The 21,271-nt window shown below is 40.9% G+C and overlaps 2 protein-coding genes across 5 annotated transcripts in view; one reads left to right on the top strand and one right to left on the bottom strand.

Moving 5' to 3' along the window:
• ppp1r14d (protein phosphatase 1 regulatory inhibitor subunit 14D) overlaps positions 1-5,989 on the bottom strand; it is a 15,907-nt gene extending 9,918 nt beyond the window's left edge. The window contains exons 1-3 of one of the 2 annotated variants that reach the window (XM_079527258.1): positions 5,892-5,989; positions 3,943-4,053; positions 1,854-2,035 (exon numbers count right to left, since the gene is read on the bottom strand). In XM_079527258.1, coding sequence (XP_079383384.1) covers positions 1,854-2,035; positions 3,943-3,976 — 216 coding nt within the window. In that variant the 5' untranslated portion in view covers positions 3,977-4,053; positions 5,892-5,989. Of the gene's footprint in view, positions 1-1,853; positions 2,049-3,942; positions 4,054-5,891 lie in introns of those variants that run through there. The other variant, XM_079527259.1, reaches the window with a different exon arrangement.
• Positions 5,927-21,271, top strand: spint1a (serine peptidase inhibitor, Kunitz type 1 a). Of its 3 annotated transcripts, none has more exons than XM_079527257.1 (11): positions 5,927-6,065; positions 7,305-7,814; positions 8,671-8,828; positions 9,030-9,171; positions 15,340-15,507; positions 15,924-15,971; positions 17,264-17,392; positions 17,539-17,589; positions 18,189-18,359; positions 18,864-18,923; positions 19,662-21,271. In XM_079527257.1, the coding sequence occupies exons 2-11, from the start codon at positions 7,367-7,369 to the stop codon at positions 19,847-19,849; spliced, it is 1,563 nt and encodes a 520-aa protein (XP_079383383.1). In that variant the 5' UTR covers positions 5,927-6,065; positions 7,305-7,366; the 3' UTR covers positions 19,850-21,271. The 3 variants fall into 3 exon arrangements, with proteins under 3 accessions (XP_079383383.1, XP_079383381.1, XP_079383382.1); XM_079527255.1 differs by having other exon boundaries at positions 5,928-6,065; positions 17,261-17,392; XM_079527256.1 differs by lacking the exon at positions 5,927-6,065 and adding an exon at positions 6,109-6,276 and having other exon boundaries at positions 17,261-17,392.

The following is a 21,271-nucleotide window of genomic DNA, read 5'->3' as shown; positions in this document are numbered from 1 at the left end:
ACTGACTCTCAGTGTTACTAATGGATAAATGTAAGTGCTTACATTTGTACACTCTCAGAGTTAAAAAATTGATTACTTTAACTGTGTTGATAAACCGGATCTCTCTTACATGCCAGAAGCTATTATTTGTTTATTTCCCTTGCCTATAATATTACTGTTGATAAGTATGTCTACTGGCAAATTGCAAGAGGCTGTATACTCATGCACTCTCCACTGCAGTCAGACATGCAGGTAAATGTTTCTCAGAGAGAACACACTGCACATGACAACCTTTCAACTTGGTGTCCCTATTTTGGGTGGTTTGGGGGTGGCAGTGGCTTTGGAGGTAGGTAGGTAGATTGAAGGTTCCCCGTTCTATCCCGGGCTCCTCCAGAGTTACTGTCGGAAGTGCCCTTGAGCAAGACGCTGAACCCCTTTTTTGATTGATTGAATACTTTATTAACCATGCAGTTTGATAAGTAACCTACATGGAATTATCGGTTGATTTTAACTCGAATCGGTTGGTTTGTTAACAACAGTATGATAGTACAGTCAGCAAAGCTATACTAAAAGAATAAAAAAACAGCAGGGCATGTTTCCATTGTACTCAACAAAGTATATAAGGCATAAGTGATTAAGACAGACATCACAATACAAATCAGAGATGATTTGTTATGTGATGATGTTAGCGTTATTGCTTTATTTTGTCTATAAGATCCTATCTCAATATTAAAGCTAGATCCCCTGTGGGAGTATCTGTTTAGCGGCGCGGACACACACACACACACACACACACACACACACACACACACACGTACACACCCCTTACATATCACCAAGCTACCGAGACATAGCCGGTTTCAATACTGTGCATACCGTACGTTACAAGAACACTGATGTGTAGATTGATACAGACTGCAAGTGTGACATAATTGTTTGTTTCTGGGGCAAGATAAGATAAACCTTTCATTGATCCCCGTGGGGAAATTCAGTGCAGTAGCATCAACAGCAGTAAGCCAGATGAAAGGAGGAGTAGACGGCGCGGAAGGAATTTGGATCTGGTTCTGTAATCCAAGTGTCCCTGTTAGTGGTAACACAATTTATTCTACCCACAGGGATATTTGCATACAGTACGGGGGGCGGGGGGGCATAAGAAGTTAATGGAATGATGCTCATAAAATAAGCACACAAACTCTAGCGTCCCTATTCTGGGGCAAACATTTGGCGAAAACAGCCAATCTAAAAGCACGTTGCATTGTGATGCGTTGTGAGCTTGTAGATCTGCAGCTAAGAGATTTGGTGTAGTGGTAAATACTAGCAGGTCTAGTAGAGAGCTCTGGTGGCCTCCCAGTCAACTATACTGTAAGGTTGAAGTACAATTTCCTAATACATTTTCCAACTTCCTCTTACATTGATCACTTCTTACCTCCGTTGAGCCAGAAAGATCAGATATAAGATAAGATATTTGTTATTGTCCTGCAATATAAAATTTGTCGTCAGATATAAGATAAGATACCGGTATTCATTATTGTCCTGCAAGATAAATGTTGTTGTCATCAATTCATTACATATAAAGCAACATGCTATGGCATGTAATATCTAATGATTGTGAGTATGTTATCTTATCTGTGCACAGCTGATGATAATTCATAGTTTAATAACAACCTTCCCGTAGAGAGCTATATATGTGCCAAAACACATCACAGCTCCCCACCCCACATGCATGATGGATGGACCCCCACAGCCACCCCCTCACCACCTCCTCTCCTCTGCTCTCCTCCCACACCTGCCATTATTTGTGTGCATCTAGTTTGTGTGTCATGTGTGTGTGTGTGTACACGTGTGTGTGTGTGTTCCCTCCCCACTGCTCTTACCTCGCAGTCGAAGAGCAGGTGCAGCTGCCCGTCGATCCACTCCTCGATGTCCAGCCTCTTCTGCAGATCCTTGCGGTTGTACTTGACCGTCAGCTTGCCCAGCTTGCGGTGCGGCGGCTCCTCCGCCTTGTCCGCCGCCTGGAACATCACCCTGGACGGAGCGGCGGGCTCCGACGCCATGTCTGATGCCACGGCCTCAGGAGAACCGTGGAAAACGCTCACACACACACACACAAACACACACACACAAGCGACAGAGGCACAGTCACTCGCAGCGGCTGATTCGTGCCTCCTCTCTCTGCACTGTTTCTGAGTCTCTCTCTGTTCTCCTGCTGTCGTTTCCCCACCGCCTACTGAATCTGCTGTTCTGTAGCTGAGCTCTGTCTCTCTCTCTCTTGTGCTGGCTCACTGTCTTGCCAGCTCTCTGCTCGTCCTCTCTCTCTCTCTCTCTCTCTAATGCTCACTATCTCTTGCCCTCCCTTCCTTCCTCCCCTCCCCTTGCAATGCCCGCTGCCTCCTGGAAATGAGATACGCCTGTGTGTGTGTGTGTGTGTGTGTGTGTGTGTGTGTGTGTGTGTGTGTGTGTGTGTGTGTGTGTGTGTGTGTGTGTGTGTGTGTGTGTGTGTGTGTGTGTGTGTGTGTGTGTGTGTGTGTGTGTGTGTGTGTGTGTGTGTGTGTGTGTGTGTGTGTGTGTGTGTCCACTCACGATTGCATGTCTGACTTAATGTGTGTGTGTTGTTTGCTCTCTCTCTCTGTGCTATGGTGAGGAGCATAGGTCGATTGCGGTGATAACGACTTGGGAAAGGGTGAGAGGGCAAACGAATGCCAGGAATATTGCCCTGGTTGCCAACACCCACGCACTGCAACGCTACTCATTTATACACACAGCTAGCTACATTTAACTCAACCCTGCAGGACTGTCATCAACTAAAGAAATTCTTAGTTAAACTAAACTAACCCCTCTATATTTTGTTGATCAGTGTCCCCCAGGGGTCTGTATGTCCCCCGCTCCTTTGTTCCCTATACACCAAATCTCAACACAAACAATTGCTTGTAGATCTAAGGTTTGCCTATGTTCACTGAATATTCACCCATTATGATGACATGCCCAGAATAGGGAAGCTAAGGTTCATGTGGTGTATCAATGTGTCAAATTTGAGTTTGCCAAGTCAAGTGCAATAGTGAAAAAGCATTGCTTTAAATCTCATATTTATGAGATTAATCCCTATTTAAAAAATAGCGAAACATCTGTAGCTCACTACGCATAATAAATTGGCTATTTTAGCTCATTTTGATTGGATTTTTTTTGTGAATTTTCACTTATAATCACATGCTCAAAATTGGGTCACCAGGTTGAAAGTGGCTGACTCAGTATGGAGAAAAAATCCACAAAGATCAAAAATGTTGTGCTCCTGACGACTGTAATGTATGTATGTGATGTAATGAATGTAATGTGAACTGGACACATGCCATCATGTCTGACATATTTGATTGAATAATCTACACATCCCAAAAGTACTATACCCTAACAATTATTCAATGACGACAAATAGATCAAAATGTTTATAGATAGCAAGGTCCTCTCTCTCTTCTGTCTGTCCACACTTAACAACAATGGCTGGGTCCCCCTGACAGGTGAACCAGGGTTCCACAGGAGTGATACTCACCCTGTCCCTTATAGAGCCATTATCAGGTGTACGCTTAATAAGCCTTGAAGCCAAAATTGGCGGCCTCAGTTACGTCGTCATGAATAATAAATTAATCTGCAAATACTGTCTATGGTCATTTGGAAATCAACCAACAGGTGTTTTTGTTTTTTTAATGTTTGAAAAAGTAAAATGTCGCCAGGAGCAGGAGTACCCCACGGTCAAACATTCATAGCTGCAACTTCCACTGCCAAATTATGACAATTGAGACGAGGGAGACATCGGCCCATGGACTTTCCAACAGATCCCATTACGATATGAACAATGGGCTTGGCTTTTTTTTTGTCTTGGCAGGGGACTATCAGTCAGCGTAGCTGTGCGTGTTCGCCCGCTGATGCACCGTCTGTTACAAACACTGAATTATTGACCAACTGAAAGCTCACCTTTCCAGGCAAACAAATATTCATTCATTGCCATCCTCTGCTGCTCAGTTCTACTCCATCAGCTTGTCTGGATATGAGAACTCTCCTCCACCCTGCCTGAGTGATCTCGTTCTATAGGTGGGAGAAAAGGCAGCCAGCATCAGTTTACTATGAAATCCTGAGTGTTGGTGTTCATTTTTAGACCTCACCCATAACACTTCTCTCCCTTCTTGTCACCTTTTTGATAGATACTACTACTTGTTAACATGTTTTAGTTATTTTAGATTTGTGTTTGATTGACAACACATGTTAAGAATGTTTGATGTTTACCGTACCTGGTATCCTAGTTACTTTGAAGTGCTACATTGTTCTCTTTGCACTCTACTTATATGACTATTTACATCATTTGTTGACTATGGTTCATGCCATTTAATCTGATTCCACAATTTAGGCATGCTAAATGAGTAAACGGTAATTTAACTCTGAAAGTGTACAAATTTATTTGGATTTGCATTTGTACACTCAGAGTTACACATTGAAAATGTTACTGTGTTGATAAACTGGATCTATTTTATATGCGAGCAGCCAGAAGCTAGTATTTGTTTGTTTTTTCCCTTATCTATGCTTATTCAGTGTTCATCTGTTTGTCTACTGGCATATTTCAAGAGGCTTTAAAGTTAAGAATGCATTCACTCTCTCTCCACTCTAAAGTTAGAGATTGGTTTATTTATTTGTTTCTCATGCTCTCTGGCTATATGGAAGGTGGATGGAGAAGATGGATGGAGTTATTATGTCTCATCACATAATTTATAGATGACTGATGACTCTACTTATCAAATGACAGAACAGTCTCCCATGTGGGGTCTGGGGACCCCCAGGGGTCCTTGAGGGAGTTAGAGGGGATCCCCAGGTAACATAGAATATAGGGTATTTTAATCTCTACACATACAATAGACAGTAAAATAATTCTGTATCAGATGACAGACCACACCATCTGTAAAAAAGGGGGGGTCAGAGACCCAATGCATATCAAATTGCTGGTTGGTCCTTGCAATTAAAAAGGTTAAGATTTGCTGAGGGTGTGGACGTGTTCTTATGAGAGCCCTTTTTTATATTCAGGAATTCATTGTCTAATAAAGATAAGGGTTTTCAACTGATTATGAATCAGGGACCACCACCCTGACTGAGAATCAACCTGGGGACCACTGTTGTGTTGGGAGGTGGGGGAAAAATGTACCTTTCCTTATAATGGTGACTCAACCAGGCAATCCAGTAGTTTTCCCTTGAGCTTCTAACTCCCTTTTCTGTGTAAGTTCTTGACGTCCAACTTCCCAGTAACTGACAACATTGACGCGTCATCATAATGTCACCAGGTAATTTACGCCATTCTTTCTCAACTTGTCGTCAGTACAATAAATTAAAATACAAATCTTCACTTTCCTACATTACTAAATGCATGGGCAGGGACCACATGCAATACCTTCACGGACCACCAGTTGAAAACAAAAGGATTATGTGAATATAGTGCCCTCTTGTGGATTACAATTAAAATCGTCTGGGCAGCACATACGCCTACATTTATCATCAACTTCTATAATTCTATACATTTCTCAGCCACCCCCAATCAAAATTATGCTGCAAATATAATGCTATGAACTGTAATTGACGCATAGCCTATTTTATTAACAGTTTGACGCATAGCCCATAAAAGGTAGCTATAGCCAGAGGCCCAGACATTTAAAAATGTACTCTATTATTTCATGATAACAGCACTGAGTGGGCCAGTACAAAAGCGTGATGTTATGCAATGTTGATGACAATAAAAAGTAACTGTACATTTAGCCTAGGCGATGGCGTAGCCTACAATTTGAGGTATTTTTTTTTTTACTTTACTGGAGTATTTCCAATTTTCAGTAGCCTACTTTTAATTCTACTCCACCACTACACATCAAAAAAGGAAACAAACAAACATTGTCGATACTGCTGACCGTCCGTGTCATGGCTGTGGGAGTGGCGTCTCCGTCTCCGCACGCCTACCTGACGACGACGACGACGACGCACCTTTTCCTGTACCTACACCACCTTCCGTTCCTGTACCTGTTCCTGTTTTTTTCCGTAGAAGTCTCGAGTCTCGACTCAAACCGGTAAGTGTTTTTGTGTTTTCTGGAGAATTCCGCCTCCCTTTTCATTGTCGGAGATGTAACAGGAATTACAACCATAAATTAGTCTAAAGGTCTGTCTGTCTGGGCTTTTTTCACCTTCAAACATGATTTGAGGAGAAAAGCGCAACTAGACTAGCGGCCTTGACTAGCCTCTCTTTTAGTGTGTTATTATAATTTCCCATCTAACTTAAAGGTAGGGTAAGTGATACTTTTTTGGTTAAAACAACGTTTTTTTTGTTAACATGTTAAAACACTATATTCTGATAGTAATCATTGCTATATAATACAGTGTTTGTTTGTTCGGTAACAGGAGTCTCACTGTCTCCAGGCTCCAGCTCTTTAATAAACAGAAAAAACATTTTTCAAGTAGACTGACAGAAGTTCAGCCAGAGAGTCTAGAGTAGCCATTTATCAGCTTAATCTTTTATAGTGTTACAGCTATTTTGTCTGCTCATTTATTTGTGTCATCATCACTTACAATTCCACTTGTCTTAATCTGTATCCTCTGACTGCATTCTATATCCTGATTGGATAAAATTGGTATCCCGACTTGAAATGCATTTTCTGTTTAATAAATATAGCTGGAGAGACATGGAGTCCCCTGTTACTGAACAAACACACTATAGCAATGAGCACTATCACAATATAGAACCTTTAAACTACCTTTGTAACGAAGACTCTGACTAGGACGTTGGGCTATATGATATATGACATGTTGAAATGAAATGAAATTAAATGAAATCTATATTTACCCAGGGTATCTGGGCTAAGCTCAAGAACTTGTTTCCAGCCAGGCCCTGCTCATAGAACACATTTCATCGTAGTGGTTGATGCCTTGTTCAAGGGCATTTCAGCGGTGGTAATTTTAACGTGTCGGACGGCTGATTCGAACTGGGAACCTTCCGGTATCTAGACCGCGCCGCTATCCGTTCGGCCGACAATCCCTATATTTGGGCCCGAGCCGACCTAGTGCTGATATCGATAGATATGGTAGAACCATATATGGATAGAACCATATATGGATAGATCTAACTGGCTTAGTCATCGTGACAAGCCTGGTCGGAGAATATATAGAGGGTCGGCTTCAGGGAGAAGGCAGAAGTCGAAGCATCCTGGTTTAAGTTCTAACCGGACACCACTGCGGGGGTCCTAAGCTAAGTAATCAGCAATACAGCCTTGAGCTATTTTATAACCTTTAAACATCTATCTCTCTCCCAACAGGTCACCAGATCGGATTTATCTATTTTTAATTTAATTTTAATAGTTTATAAATTCTCACAACAATGACGCATCTCCAGATCCAAAAAAGTGGACTCCTCCTCCAGGTGTTATTGTTTTGCTTGCTGTGCTTTACGCATGGCCAGGATCAGGAGGGCTTTGGGGAGCAGTGCTTGGCGCAGTTCAAACGGGGACGGGAGGACTTCATCCTGGACGCGGACGAGTCTGTGAAAGCCGGGGGGACGTTCATCGCCAAGCCGGAGGTCAGCAGCTACAAGGACTGCGTGCGCGCCTGCTGCCTGAACCCCCGCTGCAATGTGGCGTTCATGGAGAGCAGCGGAGGGGTGGCAGGGGAGGAGATGGAGACCAGCAAAGTCCAGTCCTGCTACATCTTCGACTGCCTCTACAGCGGCAAATACGCCTGCAGATTTGTCAGGAAAAAGGGATACATCAGCTACATCCGGGACTCTGTGTTTGAAAGTCACCTGGCAGAGGATGCAAATCATATACAAAGTAAAGTCCTATATGTTATGTTAATTTTTAGACCCATTCTACAAATGTCTTCTAAAATCAGTAGTTCTCACACTTTCAAGATTTTTCTAAAATGTTAAAAAATAGCAGATGTACAAGCTCCCAGTGGAGCATGACGTGATGCACCGTGAGCATGTAGATCTGCTATTTTTTTAAATATCCAACCAACGCCCAAATCTAAAACAACGACACAGATGCTTTCCCGGTTTTAGTGGTTAACATTGAGGTGCCCACAATGTTTTTAGGTGTCCACTCTTCCTGTATCCTGAGAGCAGTACAAATGGAGCTACAGCTCCATAAGGTTCCAGAGTTTTATATTGTAGTATTTAAAAGTCCTACTGAATGGTCTTATTTGAGCCATTTACTCATGAACAATTTGACCTCCCTTTTGTAGTGTATGTGATCCAAGTAAAATGATTGTTTTGTGGCCTGGGTGGTTCAAAGTCGGGCATATAATCTGTTGTTATTTAGGCCCCTGGCGGATGGGAGAATGCTCCCTCGCTGCATGTTCACACATGCACAGATTTCATTATGTCTCCTGTCACAGGCTTAGGTTTCTGTTCTCTATACAAACCATGTCCTGTGAGAGCTGGTGGCTCCTCCAAGAAGTGTTTTGTCTCTGGTACCGACAACAAAGTGAATGCTGAATAGGCACAAAACATTTCAGCCACATGAACCTGCTTTGAAAACAGTGCTCTCGTGTTGGCTAAAATGTAAACGACTGTTTGTGTACCGGTACACGGTAGTTACAAATGATTCCTGTCTGACAGCAACTTTCTCCTCATTTTGTCGTGCGTGTTTGCTATGCACGTACATTGAACCCGTGGTGTCGTTCCAGATGAGCATGACCACCCACCCGAGGCTAACGCTGGTCCGGACCAGGTGGTCCAACCTCAGGACAGTGTGACGCTCAATGGCATCCAGAGCAAAGACGATCGTAAGATTGCGTTCTTCCAGTGGCAGCAAGTGTCTGGAAACCCTTTCGCTGTCATGGAGGTGGGCACAGATATGATAACGTTTTGTTGGTTTCTAACCCTGTGGAGAAAGTGGGAATTACTCTTTTTAAATGATAATAATTATGGTGTAAAATACAGCTGCTATGCCTTTTGTGTGCATGTTTTCATGTGACTGTAATACTTTGTTCAAATCCTAGAGGTTTGTGCTGTTTTTAAAGGTGTTTCTTTCCATGCTACATAGAAAACCAACTTTGAAGACCAAGTCATCGTGTCCAATCTGACCTCTGGAGTGTACAAGTTCATGTTGACTGTCACCGATTCCAGCGGCCAAACCGGTTCGACTCAGATCACAGTCTTGGTCCTAACGCCTGAACAGTCTGACGGTGAGTAGCTACTCTATCCTAGGGGATTGATTGTTGGTTTTCTATCACCAATAAATATGTATTAGGAATCTGACTGAGCCAATAGCCAGCATATTCTATCAATATTTAAAGATATCTGTTAAAAGATTTTTATAATAACTGAAATAATGAAACTGCATTTAAATACATTCAAAAGGCTAGGACCACAGCTTAATATTACTGATATTAGGGGGCAGCCATAGCTAAATAACGGGAATGGGAAAGGTCTTGGTTTGCCCAGTCTGTGTCAAAGTATCCTGAATGTCCTGAGCAAGACACTTAACCCCTAACCGCTCACGGACACTATATTAATGGCACTGAATGCTCCTAATGGTTAGGAATCAGGATGGGTAATGGACAAAATGCACTTATTTGCTAATGTACAGTGGCAAACACCTAGGCTCAACAAGAACTAAAAGGGCCAAAAAGCCAGAGTAGATGTTAAAATGAAGTGAATGAAAACACAGTTCTACAGTAGTACTGTCAGAGTAGGAGTGATTCTGGGTGAGGTGGGTCACTTAAAAACCATACAACAGAAAATAAATATCAGCCCCTGCATTTCTCACAGAGCAATATCAGCCTGGTCTGTTGCTTCTGAAGTTCTCTTTTTTGAAAGTATGTTAGACGTACACTCGTACAGTAGAATGTAGAGAAGAGGAAACGATTCTACACACTGTCTAGACTTAGACCCTGAAGACTTGCGATGAAGTTCATTTGACCAAAACGCTTCTTCAATACATTTAGCTGTAAGTAGTCTCGCATAGCCAGACAACTATTCTACAATCTCCGAATGCATATAGTCTGTAACTACACCTCCAAGGAACCTGCCATTTCCGTTCACGAAAATATATTATATATAATATATTTATTTATTTCTTGTTTCCATTTCTGCTAAGCAGCAAGGTACATATGCTTAGATGATTTCGATTTATATTAGGATAAATTTGTGTGACTGTAAAGCCAAAGGAGAGGCTTCAATTCCGCTTTAGTGCTTGCTCATGATCAGATTGTTGAGGCAACAGTCTGGCAACGCGAGACTAAGCTGTAAGTGAAGACAGAATATTGGACGTTTTGGCTGTTCATTCCTTCCTAGGTCTGCAAAAATACTTTATTTACTTAGGATAAGGGTACAGAATAGAAATATGGCTAGAATTCTACGAGGGGTTGTTCTCATTCTGTGGAACTGACTCACTGGCTCAAGTACAAACATGAGTCATGTTTGTATTTGGTATTTGGTGACATTTCTGAAGAGTCACCTGCTTAGTTTATGGTGAGAGAACCATGATACCCATATGTCTTTTCTTATCTGTCACTGATGCAGTGTAATGACGTGTGTATGGGACAACCCATTTAGAAGGGTTTAGGGCAGTAGTCCCCAAACCTTTATAATCCGAGACCCAGAAGAGAAATGTCTTCTTGTCTTCTTCCAAAAAAGGTAGTAAATGAAAAAAAGGCGTATTTACTTGTCAGTCATGTCCCATAAATGTGTTTAGAAACCACTGATTTAGTGGTTTCACAGAGGCTCAGTGGTTAGCACTATTGCCTCACCAACTCAGAAGATTTATGTATTGTTTATTTAGACTACGCCTATTCAATTAGGGTAATTGATTTAAATCTGTTGTTACCACTGTAAGATCAGGACACAGACTCACATCGTGTGTGTGTGTGTGTGTGTGTGTGTGTGTGTGTGTGTGTGTGTGTGTGTGTGTGTGTGTGTGTGTGTGTGTGTGTGTGTGTGTGTGTGTGTGTGTGTGTGTGTGTGTGTGTGTGTGTGTGTGTGTGTGTGTGTGTGTGTGTGTGTGTGTGTGTGTGTGTGTGTGTGTGTGTGTGTGTGTGTGTGTGTGTGTGTGTGTGTCAGACAACATCTTGATGCAAGGAGCGTGTTGTGCGATCATAAATTGGACAGCCATTTGCTACAATATCTATGAAACAGTAGTCCCACAAAGATTGTACATTCAAAGAATGTTTTCAAAAGACTCCATTCCTGCCCATTTAAAGTAAAATGCAATGGCGGAGATTTCACAGCAAAATGGGGTTAGCGGTGCTTTGAAATGTCTATAGTTTAAGTGCTCAAAAGTCAAAAACACCAGGGTAGCATGGATGCTGTGTTTGAAAATAGCTTAGTGTGGATGTAGGCCAGGAAGGACCTAGGCCTTTTTATGTGGGTTTCCTGCCTAGACAAGCATGTTGGGAACATACATCTGCCAGTGTCCTTGAGCAAGGCGCTGCCTTTGAGCTGGCTGCACACTGCTCCTAATAGTTAGGATGGGCCAACGACATGTATCCTACTGTCCTGTTGCAACAAGATGTCAGCTTGAAGTGATTTTGGTGGTGTGTAGACTGAGGATAAAGGAGCTGTTCTGCTATAGACCCCTGGGGGGACTCGATACAGTATATCTTAACTTTGTCTTACTGTATTTTTTTAGCCTTCCATCTTTTTGAAGGAGAAGATAACTGTATGAAGAATGATGTTTTTCAATTGGGTGTGTATCTGTTAAGTTAGCACACCCATTTCTATAATAAGTAGGTAAAAAGGGAAGTGAGAATTTAGAATCAAATTTGATTTGATCTTCTGCAGAATGTGGACAAGATGTGTGTATGATCCTGATTGAATGGACTGATGTGAAGCTACAGCAGGGACGTGCAGAGAGTGTTAGAGAGGCAGGGGCTGAAATTCCGTAAGAGGGCACTTTTGGAAGAAAATAGCTGATCTACAAGCTCTCAACGCGTCGCAGCGCGACGCATTGAGAGCTTGTAGATCTTGTAGCTCTTGTAGATCTTCCAGGGTGCGACCCCGCACTCGTTGGCTACTGGAGATGCGGCGATGACATGGATTTCTAAACAAATTCTTTCAATGCAAAATGCTGAGTTCAAGATCAGGAGAGTTCCGAAAAAAGCAATTATCGGGTATGGCATGGAAAGGAGAGGGTATTTGCATTTATTTCACCGACGGGTAAAAGGGCAGGGGCTGAAGCCCCCTTTGATGTCTATGTGTGCACGTGCCTGAGCTACAGTATGGATGCCATAGTTATAGTCTGTATAAAGGTCATTTAAATAGATGGATGCATGCAAAATGGAATATGAAAAGGCTACACAAATTAGATGTAATGGTAGAATTTATATCTAGATTACCAGTACTTTAAATTGCTGTACGAATCTGTACTCGCAAAACTCTCAATCTCATTTATATTACATTTATTCAGTACAATGTGGATGGAATGATGATGTAACACAGATGCTTGGCTTTAAACCCTTTCTTCGGTATACTCTTTGTGTTAAAATATCATTAAGACCGCTTAAATCCTATATACTTATTTGATTTTAATGTTCACTTATGACCCAGAATAGGGACTCTACGCTTCATTTTATTAACTCTTCTGGTATTATTTGCGTCTTTCACAACAAGACACAAGCCCTGCCGTGTTGGTTGTGATGAGACAGGTCAAAGCACGCTCCCGTGGATTGAATCTTGAAGTTGAAATACCATCAAGAGTGGGAAATTGTGCTATTTCAGTAACATGCCAGAAAACCCCCATCTCAGGAAAGCGTTGGGGCCACTAACTGCAGTACTGTGACATATTGTTCATTTTGCTAGTCTTCGTCTGTTTGGTCTATCCACCTGAAAGCAGAATCATGATTTTCAGTGTGGCTAGCCTCTGACGTTATGCAGTGAGTAGGCATTCCATGGAATAGAATGGATGGAGATGGAATTCCCAGGAAAAACATGGAGGTTTTAGACCTGCCAGTTGTTTCACTACGAGCAGCGGTTGTGATTCGTTTCTGTCGTTCCGCCCTGACGTGATCCCAGTCTCTCTCCACCCCTGACTCCACAAAACCTGTTGGTCTGGTTTCAGCAGCTCGGGTTTCACAAACGAGGACTGTAGTCACCGTCATGATAGTCTTCAACACTGATTAATACTAACAATGATCTCTTGTCCTGTATTCTGAATACGTCAGGCCCATCCTTTAGATGTTGCTGGTTGAATGAAAGCCTATCTAGTCTGGAGAAAAGGGAAGAAAGACTTTTAACCATTCATTGGTTCAGTTAGCCATTAACAAGCCTGAGTGGTGTTAGGAATGTGATTCAATGGAACAGGCCAAAGGCACAGCAGTGACCCCAGATGTCGGTCTCGGTAAATTTGCACCTAAATACATTGCTTACGTGCAAATTTTAGGGGCTTGAGGCTACATGGAACCCAACAGGTCCATGCTTAATGAATGAGAGGCATCTCTTTATTTCAGTGGAAGTCGACTAGACTTCCACTGAAATAAAGAAGTCATATCAGCCCTATTACTCGATAATATCCTGAGTGTTATTTGATCTCATAGTGATTTTACTGTGTAGCTGCCACATCTTGTATCGAATCGAATGAGCAGATCGATTCGATCTGCTCCTTCTAGCTTTTATAGTCAACATTTTTGTTTTAATGCTGCACTATATGCAAGATTTTAAAACAAACTAAATCCTTTTTCTTTTTTTAAATCACCCTTTGTTAAAATTCTGTACATTTATTGCAATGAGCTTCAGTGGTCTTGTGCTGACCAGTGGCACATTACCGGTATGTCAAAACGGATAACTCCCTCTGCCACTTGGGGTCGCCAACAACATACAGTACCCAAACTGTGAAAAATACAGTGTAGCTTTGAGGTTGTTTTTACTATTTTCATTATCATGAACTGGCTCGGATGAAACACAGCGGTGCTCCTTGCCAACATGGTGCATCAACAACGGCCACATCATGGAAGCATAACTGGTTCATCTAATCTATAAACATGTCAGTGTTGCTCAAGAGACACCACTTCCTTGTGCACCCATGTGTGTCTGTCACCACGCCAGGACAAACTGAAGTGCCACAACGCCGGGGGGCGCACACACACACACACACACACACACACACACACACACATCTATCAAACATTAGACAGATCTATTTTTGGACTAGTCAAAAGTAGGCAGGTTTCTAAATTTATTTTGTATTTTTTAGCACAGTATAAAAACAGTACAATAAACAACAAATATAGAAAAGGGAAAGTGCTAGGATGAGGCAAAAAGCCCAAGGGGCTTATACGAGGCTGCTACCTATGTAAGACGCAATAAAACATCCAGAACATGATTGTAAACAAGAAATATAGAATTTCCAAAATACATGATTGCCGTATATATGAAACAAACAAAACAAAAAATTAAGTGATCTGTTCAACTAAATAGGTTCTAAGCTTGTGTTTGAAATGATTATTTTAAGTAAAATTTGATGAGATTGCTTTATAGCTCTTTACTGGGTACCCCTGCATCTGATAGAGAACTGACTAGTATAGATCCCTGGGGGACCCCACATGTTAAAGTGGCACTCTCAACCTACCATTAATGATGACAAATTGTTGACGGTTATAATTAAAAGATAAGTCAAGGAACATTCCCAAAGCATATTCATGAATTCAGTATGAATTGTATCAACAAAGGTGCCTTTGGGCTCATGTTATGGTAAAATATGATCTTTAGAACCAGCTAAAGTATTATTAATGTGTAGGACGGGTCACAATAATCAGTTTTGTTTGCAGCGATAGGTTTACTCTAGTACAATATCTAGCCTAAAGTATATGTGGTTGTGTCTGCTAAAAGGGAATAAAACAAATGAATGTATTCTTTTTTTCTGTATGTATTTTAGCGGTTTACCCATTTGAAGTCACAGTTCACACTACTAATTACTTAAGACTACTCTTTGAAAACTAAACCCCTGAAAAGACTAAAAAGTAAATTAGAGATGTGTATTGTGTATAGAGGGTATGCGCGTGACATCATCATCAAACCAGGAAGTTATGCAGGAACGCCTACTGAGTGGCAGAATACTACTTTCCTGGCCTTGACAGCCCATACATCCACACAGAAAAGAAATCTGATTGCATTAAACAATGTTAAACTCACTTTGCCTGTTGCTTTGCCACTCGATTTGCCACTCGATGTGCCATTCACTTTAAGCATGCGCATACCCTCTATTGGTGAAGTGTATTGGTGAGACTGTCGCTAAACTCCCAGACTTGGTAAATAAATGCAAGATTTTTGATGGCGGTGTGATATGTACGAGATCATCATATACACTTTAATATGGTCCAGCGTAAATGTAAATATCATGTTGTTTATCTCATCATCAGACCACTGTATGGCTCCCAAGAAGATTGGACCATGTCGCGGTTCCTTCCCTCGGTGGCACTACAACGCTGCCTCAGAGCAGTGTGAACAGTTCAACTTTGGAGGCTGCAGACCCAACAACAACAACTACCTGTCCAACCAAGAGTGTGTCACTGCCTGCTCTGGCTCCGGTAGGTCATCAACTCGTCGTCTTATACTGGACTTTGTTATGGGGATATTGTAGTTTGAAGTCAGGTTTACATGTTTCTAAGTATTTCTTTGAGAAAAATCTGTTGGATTCGTACTATTTATCCACCATAAATAATCCACAGAGCATTCAGGTTAATCTTCTACACTACAGTACATTTTATTGTTTTCTTTTCCATTTGTATGAATCAAGCTTATGTTCTCATCCAGATATAATCAATGTAGCTGTAGTAGTATCTTAAAATCCCACATCACTGATATTACAGTGAATCAACCAATAGCTGGATCAAAATTCACTGCAGTATATTCTTGTTTTATAGAATATATGCACTCATAATGGAGACAGCAAATTAGAACTGCCGAGTAAAAAACGTTGGATGTTGTGCCGTGTCCGTTTCAGAAAAAGGAGGTGAGAAAACCGGAAGAGGATTGGTACCTGGTGGCAAAAGTAGGTGATTTCTGTTAAGTAAATGATGATTGCATACAAATGTGTGTGAACGTGAGATGGAATCAGAGGACCCGGATCCAACTAGCCTGGCTCCAGCCCCTGAATCGCTAGCCACGCCCATTAAAAAAAACATAAAAAGAAAATGTGTTCTTGCGATTCAGGGTCTGGTGACTGACCGTCTATGGCTATGTTAGCCTCGGTTGAAAATCTGATACCACGGTTACGGCCAATCGGCACCGTTTCAACTTGATGACGTCAACAACAGCGCTGGACCATACATAAACAGACACGGCAGTAAATTGCGACCGTATCAATCGGACTATTAAATCGCCTTATGTTAAAACATTTCTTTTTTTACAAAACGACCCAGCTGCTCCCTGGCTGCCTGGTTTGATTCCCTGCTGGCGGGACCTTTTTGATGAATTATCATTCCCCTACTCTCTTGATGCATTTCCTGTCTCTCTCCACTTAACCCATTCAGGCCTGACGTCGAAATAAAAAAAAAACGTTCGCTCTGAAAGAATATAATATTCAAAGATTTGTGCCGCATTTTTACGATTTTTCAAAAATAGCAGACCTACAAGTTCATAGCGCGCCACTCGGTGGCGCGCTATGAGCTTGTAGATCTGCTATTTTTCAATAGCTAAAGTATAACATAATGCTTAGTTAAAACACCAAAAGGGGTTCCCGCCCAAAATGGGTTAAAAGCTATAATATGACACAGATGCGTCCTCAGGTCTAAATGGGTTAATGCAGGCTTATAAATGCGCCCACCTCCAACCCCTTTACATTACATTTATTGACATTGTAACAGATACCACAGTCTACATTTCTCAATGGAAGAGTAGAGCGGAGACGGGCTCCTCCTACCACTGCAGCTTTACTCGTTATATTGTATTATCATACAATATTTAGTTATTGGTTAAAATGCTTTATTTATTTAATATTTAGTGTGTATGGAATGTGCTAAACTGACAAAAATCCCGCCTTGTAGGGCTCCAAGCAACTATGATCTTTTTAAAGATTATTCTTTCAATTACTTTTATGGTTAATCGAATAATCTGTATATTAAGTTAAGTACTTAATGTTATTTTATACTTTGTCGCACAAGTGTTGTGCAACAATAGTGAAAATAACAGCTTTATAAGCTTGTAGTTTATTTCACTATTATATCGTTTTTTTTACCATTTTCTTTTTAAACTTTAAAAAAAATGACACAATACGGATAGATTATTAATCCATTGTTGCCCCTAATCATAACCATTCACAACACTGTTTCTGTGTTACAGAAGAACTATGTGGGACTCCATGCACTGCTGAACAGTTCACCTGCGCCAACGACTGTTGTCTGGACAAGGGTTTGGAGTGTGACCAGGTCCAACAATGCAGTGACGGTTCAGACGAGGCAAAGTGCCAAGACTGTGAGCGGTGTCTATGCAAACTATACGCTTAATCTTCATACTGGTTCACTGCTAACGTAAATGCAGCGATGGTTTTTGATAGCAATGAAAATGTTTTCTTTGAAAGACTTGTCTAACCTAACTTCTGTTTCTCATGCCTTCATCAGTGGACAAGAATTTTAGAATTCTGCTGCAAATTCCAGTCGACGAGCAAAAAGGTGAATTTGAAAATGTTCTTTAAGATTGAAATATGTGTTTCACAGCTGCTGAAGTGATTGTCTATCACTTCGACTGACAGAAAGAGAAAACTGGTTCTAAAGGAAATTTATAAATGCAAAATCTTTGGATAGATATAAAGTCCAAACCTATAGTATTTATTATCCTTAGCATTATTTTGGCCGTATCATCCCCTATGCTTCTTTAACATGCATTTATGTACAGCGTATGAATGTACATTTTAGTGTTGTGTGACACTCCAATGTTCCTTTTTGTTATTATTCTTTTGTCTTTTAGCCATTACAAATGTGGTAGCGTGAATACCTTTTGAGATATTTTACATGATGGCTATATAAATAAGAAATGAACATAACCACTTAAGTCTGACATCATATGACGAAAATAGCAGATCTACGAGCTCACAACACGCTGCAAATGTGTCGTGAGCTTATGATCTGCTATTTTTGCTGTGCAACACTGGTTTACAACATGTATAACGTATAAGCATAGGCTACTGAGAATTGTCACCTATAATGATATGCCCAAAATAGGGACACCAGTTTGGGTTTTTTAAGTAGTTAAATGTTTCTCTTCCCCACAGTTCGCTGCACAGATCCGCCCCACACAGGTGGCTGCAGGGACAGTGTGACGAAGTGGTACTACAACCCCCTTGATCTGGCTTGCTTCCGCTTCAACTACGGAGGCTGCAGAGGCAACGAGAACCGATTTGAAGATGAGGCGACATGTTTGAAAACCTGCAGAGGAGTAACACGTGGGTTGACTTCTAGACATCACAAAAATATAACGAGGAGCACCCGCTGGCCAAGTGGTCCAGGCGCATGCCACATAGGCCTGACAACGCGTTGCATGTTCGTTTCCCGTCCCGTTCATGACGACCTTTGCCGCATGTCTCTCCTCTTCTCTCTCTCCCTCTTTCCTGTCCATCTTCACTTGATACTATCAACAATGGCAGAAAAGAAAAGAAATCTTTAAAAAAAAATCTTACAAGACAAAAACAGTAAAATTACATTTTTGAGGGGCGCTAGCCCCTCCTATGTCCAGCTTTGAGGGTCTCTGTGTAAACACAAACATGAAGACAAAGGTGTGTAAACGCAAACATTGAAGACAAAAGTAAGGACGCAAATTGTGATTGGCAAGAATTAGATGATGTATGATGATAAGAGTGCCCCTCACTTCAGACTGGTGTGATTTTTTTAAATTGTTTTAACTGATGTTGAAATAACTGAATCCAATATGTTTTATCTCTGACTTTTAGAAAAGGACATATTTGCAAGAAAGGAAGAGTTTGAACGGCAAGAGTCTAACGGCGAGATGGGTGAGTAATTTCATGACACCATAACTCTGGAAAATGAGGCTATTGTCTCTGTAGAATGGTTTTCTTTAAGTGACATCCTAACAATGACTCTTTTAAAAGTCATTTTCTGCTCCATGAGATTTTACGTGCTGTGGGCCATTGTTGGTCAGAAGTACTGCTATGGAAGTTTGGAACCAGGTCTCCTTTTTCACATTGAGGCACTGAATGCAGCAGATGGTATACTATATTGATTCGTAGTTGTCCATCTAAACCTGACATTTTTCGCTAACCAAAACACTAGTTAAAGTTTTTACTAAACATACATACTTCATGACACAATTACTCTGTCTAACTTTTTGTTTTGATGTTGACAATAACTTTTAGTTGGCCTGAAGTGGGGTTTCATCTATAAAATAAACCTTTATCATGTATCTTCCTTATTTGACCTTAGTAAGGACTGAACAGTGATACAATTTTCTGATGGTTATAACTGATGAGTGTTTTGGTATGAAAAAAACATTTTATTTAATTTTACCCAGGTATCTTAACTACATGCATTTGTAACGAACTGCTTGAAAATAGGTTGAGAACTCAGCATTAATACATGTTGATCAAAATGTTTGTTGTGTTGTGTTTGTGACCAAATCATTTTATGGGTATGTGAAAAACAACGTATCACTGTGATACACCTGCCCTTGGTTACACCTGCCCTTGGTTATAACCTCCTCGTGCACAATGTATATTTTCACTCTCTGTCAGGTATCATAATTGCAGCCGCTGTCCTGGGACTGGCCATCCTCATCCTGCTCTGTGTTTTGGCCTACTGCTGCCTGAAGGGAAAGAAGAGGCAGCCGCAGCGCCAGCGAGTGGCCATGAACGGCTCCCAGGTCACCACCATGGAGGACACAGAGCGCCTGGTCTACAACAGCACCACCAAGCCCATCTGACCTCCTCCCTCCCAAACCCTCCATGGCCCTTAACCCCTGACCTCTCAACGCTCTCAGTTAAGGGTGTCATATGAACTCAATATCTCAGTAACGCATTCAAACTTCAAAGGGAGGGGGAAAAGACAACAACGTTCACCTCTCATATTTGAAGGTTAAGCGAGTTAGCTAAAGGGGAAAGTCTGTTTTTATTTTATTTCGCATACGTTCTAATCTGCTTTATCGTTTTTAACACGAAGCATGTTTTTAAACCAGTGTATGCTTTTGGAATCCTCAATCTGTGGAATGGCACTGATCTCATCACAGTGGTCTGTCAGAAGTGGTCAATAACTCAGTACTCAGGTAATGGCATGTGTGTGAAGTGACCATTCCATCCTTTTTGACAATTGGGTCCTTTGTCACTCTTACTTTATTAGGATTTCTTAAATAATTTCCCTTATTGTAATCTGATGCTTCTAAAAACATATATTAAACACAGCAAAATCACATACAACTTACCACACTTCATCAAAATAACTACTCTGATGTTGGTGTTACCACAATTAGGTCCATTCTGCCATAGACTGCCACATGTCAAAAAGGATGACGTGGTCATTTCCTATAACCACTTAAACCCTGGCTTCCCTATGTTGGGGTCATTGTAGCCGAACATAAAATATCGTTTTTGAAAATGGCTAGATCTATAAGCTTACAGTGTGTCGCATCGCAACGCATTGTGTGAGCACGTAGACCCACTATTTATCTAAGCTAAGGAAAAAAAAGTGAAGAAAAAAATGATTTGAAAATGTTTGATTTTTTTGTTTTGTTTTTAATAGGGCTTAAGTGTGGTTACAGTGAAATGCCACTGGATGTCACATATTATATATCTGAATTTGAGTTTGTATTTGTGAACATAACTATATTATTTCAGTTGCCTTATGTGTACATATAAGAGAGATCAGTGTATTTTCAGCTTCATAGCAGAATCACACCGCAACGGGTTATGTGAGTGTTATTTTAAGTTTAGTTTAACAATAGGGAGTTGTAAATGCTACAGAATATCTACCGGTATTTGACCTCAAAGTCAAATTTTCACATTTCTACTAAAGGAAAAAAAAGTGTTTGAATACTTATTGAAGGTTGTTCAGTTTTAACTTCCCAATGTCTTGCTACTGTCACTTTGTTTCTTTCACATTTTATTACACATTGTAGTGTGGCTTGTTGGAACGTGTACATAGTGTTTGAATTTTGAGGAAGTTGTTATTTTAGTTTGGATGTTTATTTTTAATTATATGTTTTGAACAGTTTGACTCACAAACATAAGATGGGTAAATGATTCCTTAATTAAGATCGTCATCTAAACATTTATACCTGTGTACATAGTGTTTTTATGTTCCATGAGGACTGCTAAATAAAAAGAATACTCACAGAATGTGTGTTTTTCCA

This window comes from Electrona antarctica (assembly GCF_951216825.1).
Source record: "Electrona antarctica genome assembly, chromosome: 18".
Taxonomy (NCBI): Eukaryota; Metazoa; Chordata; class Actinopteri; order Myctophiformes; family Myctophidae; genus Electrona; species Electrona antarctica.
This window is presented reverse-complemented; position numbering and strand designations above follow the sequence as displayed.

Excerpts from the sequence above, each read along its gene's own strand:
- spint1a (XM_079527255.1), top strand. The coding sequence starts at position 7,367 with ATGACGCATCTCCAGATCCAAAAAAGTGGACTCCTCCTCCAGGTGTTA. Across the intron at positions 15,508-15,923 it reads CACTGCCTGCTCTGGCTCCG|AAAAAGGAGGTGAGAAAACC; the intron begins GTAGGTCATCAA and ends TGTCCGTTTCAG. Across the intron at positions 17,393-17,538 it reads CGAGGCAAAGTGCCAAGACT|TGGACAAGAATTTTAGAATT; the intron begins GTGAGCGGTGTC and ends TGCCTTCATCAG.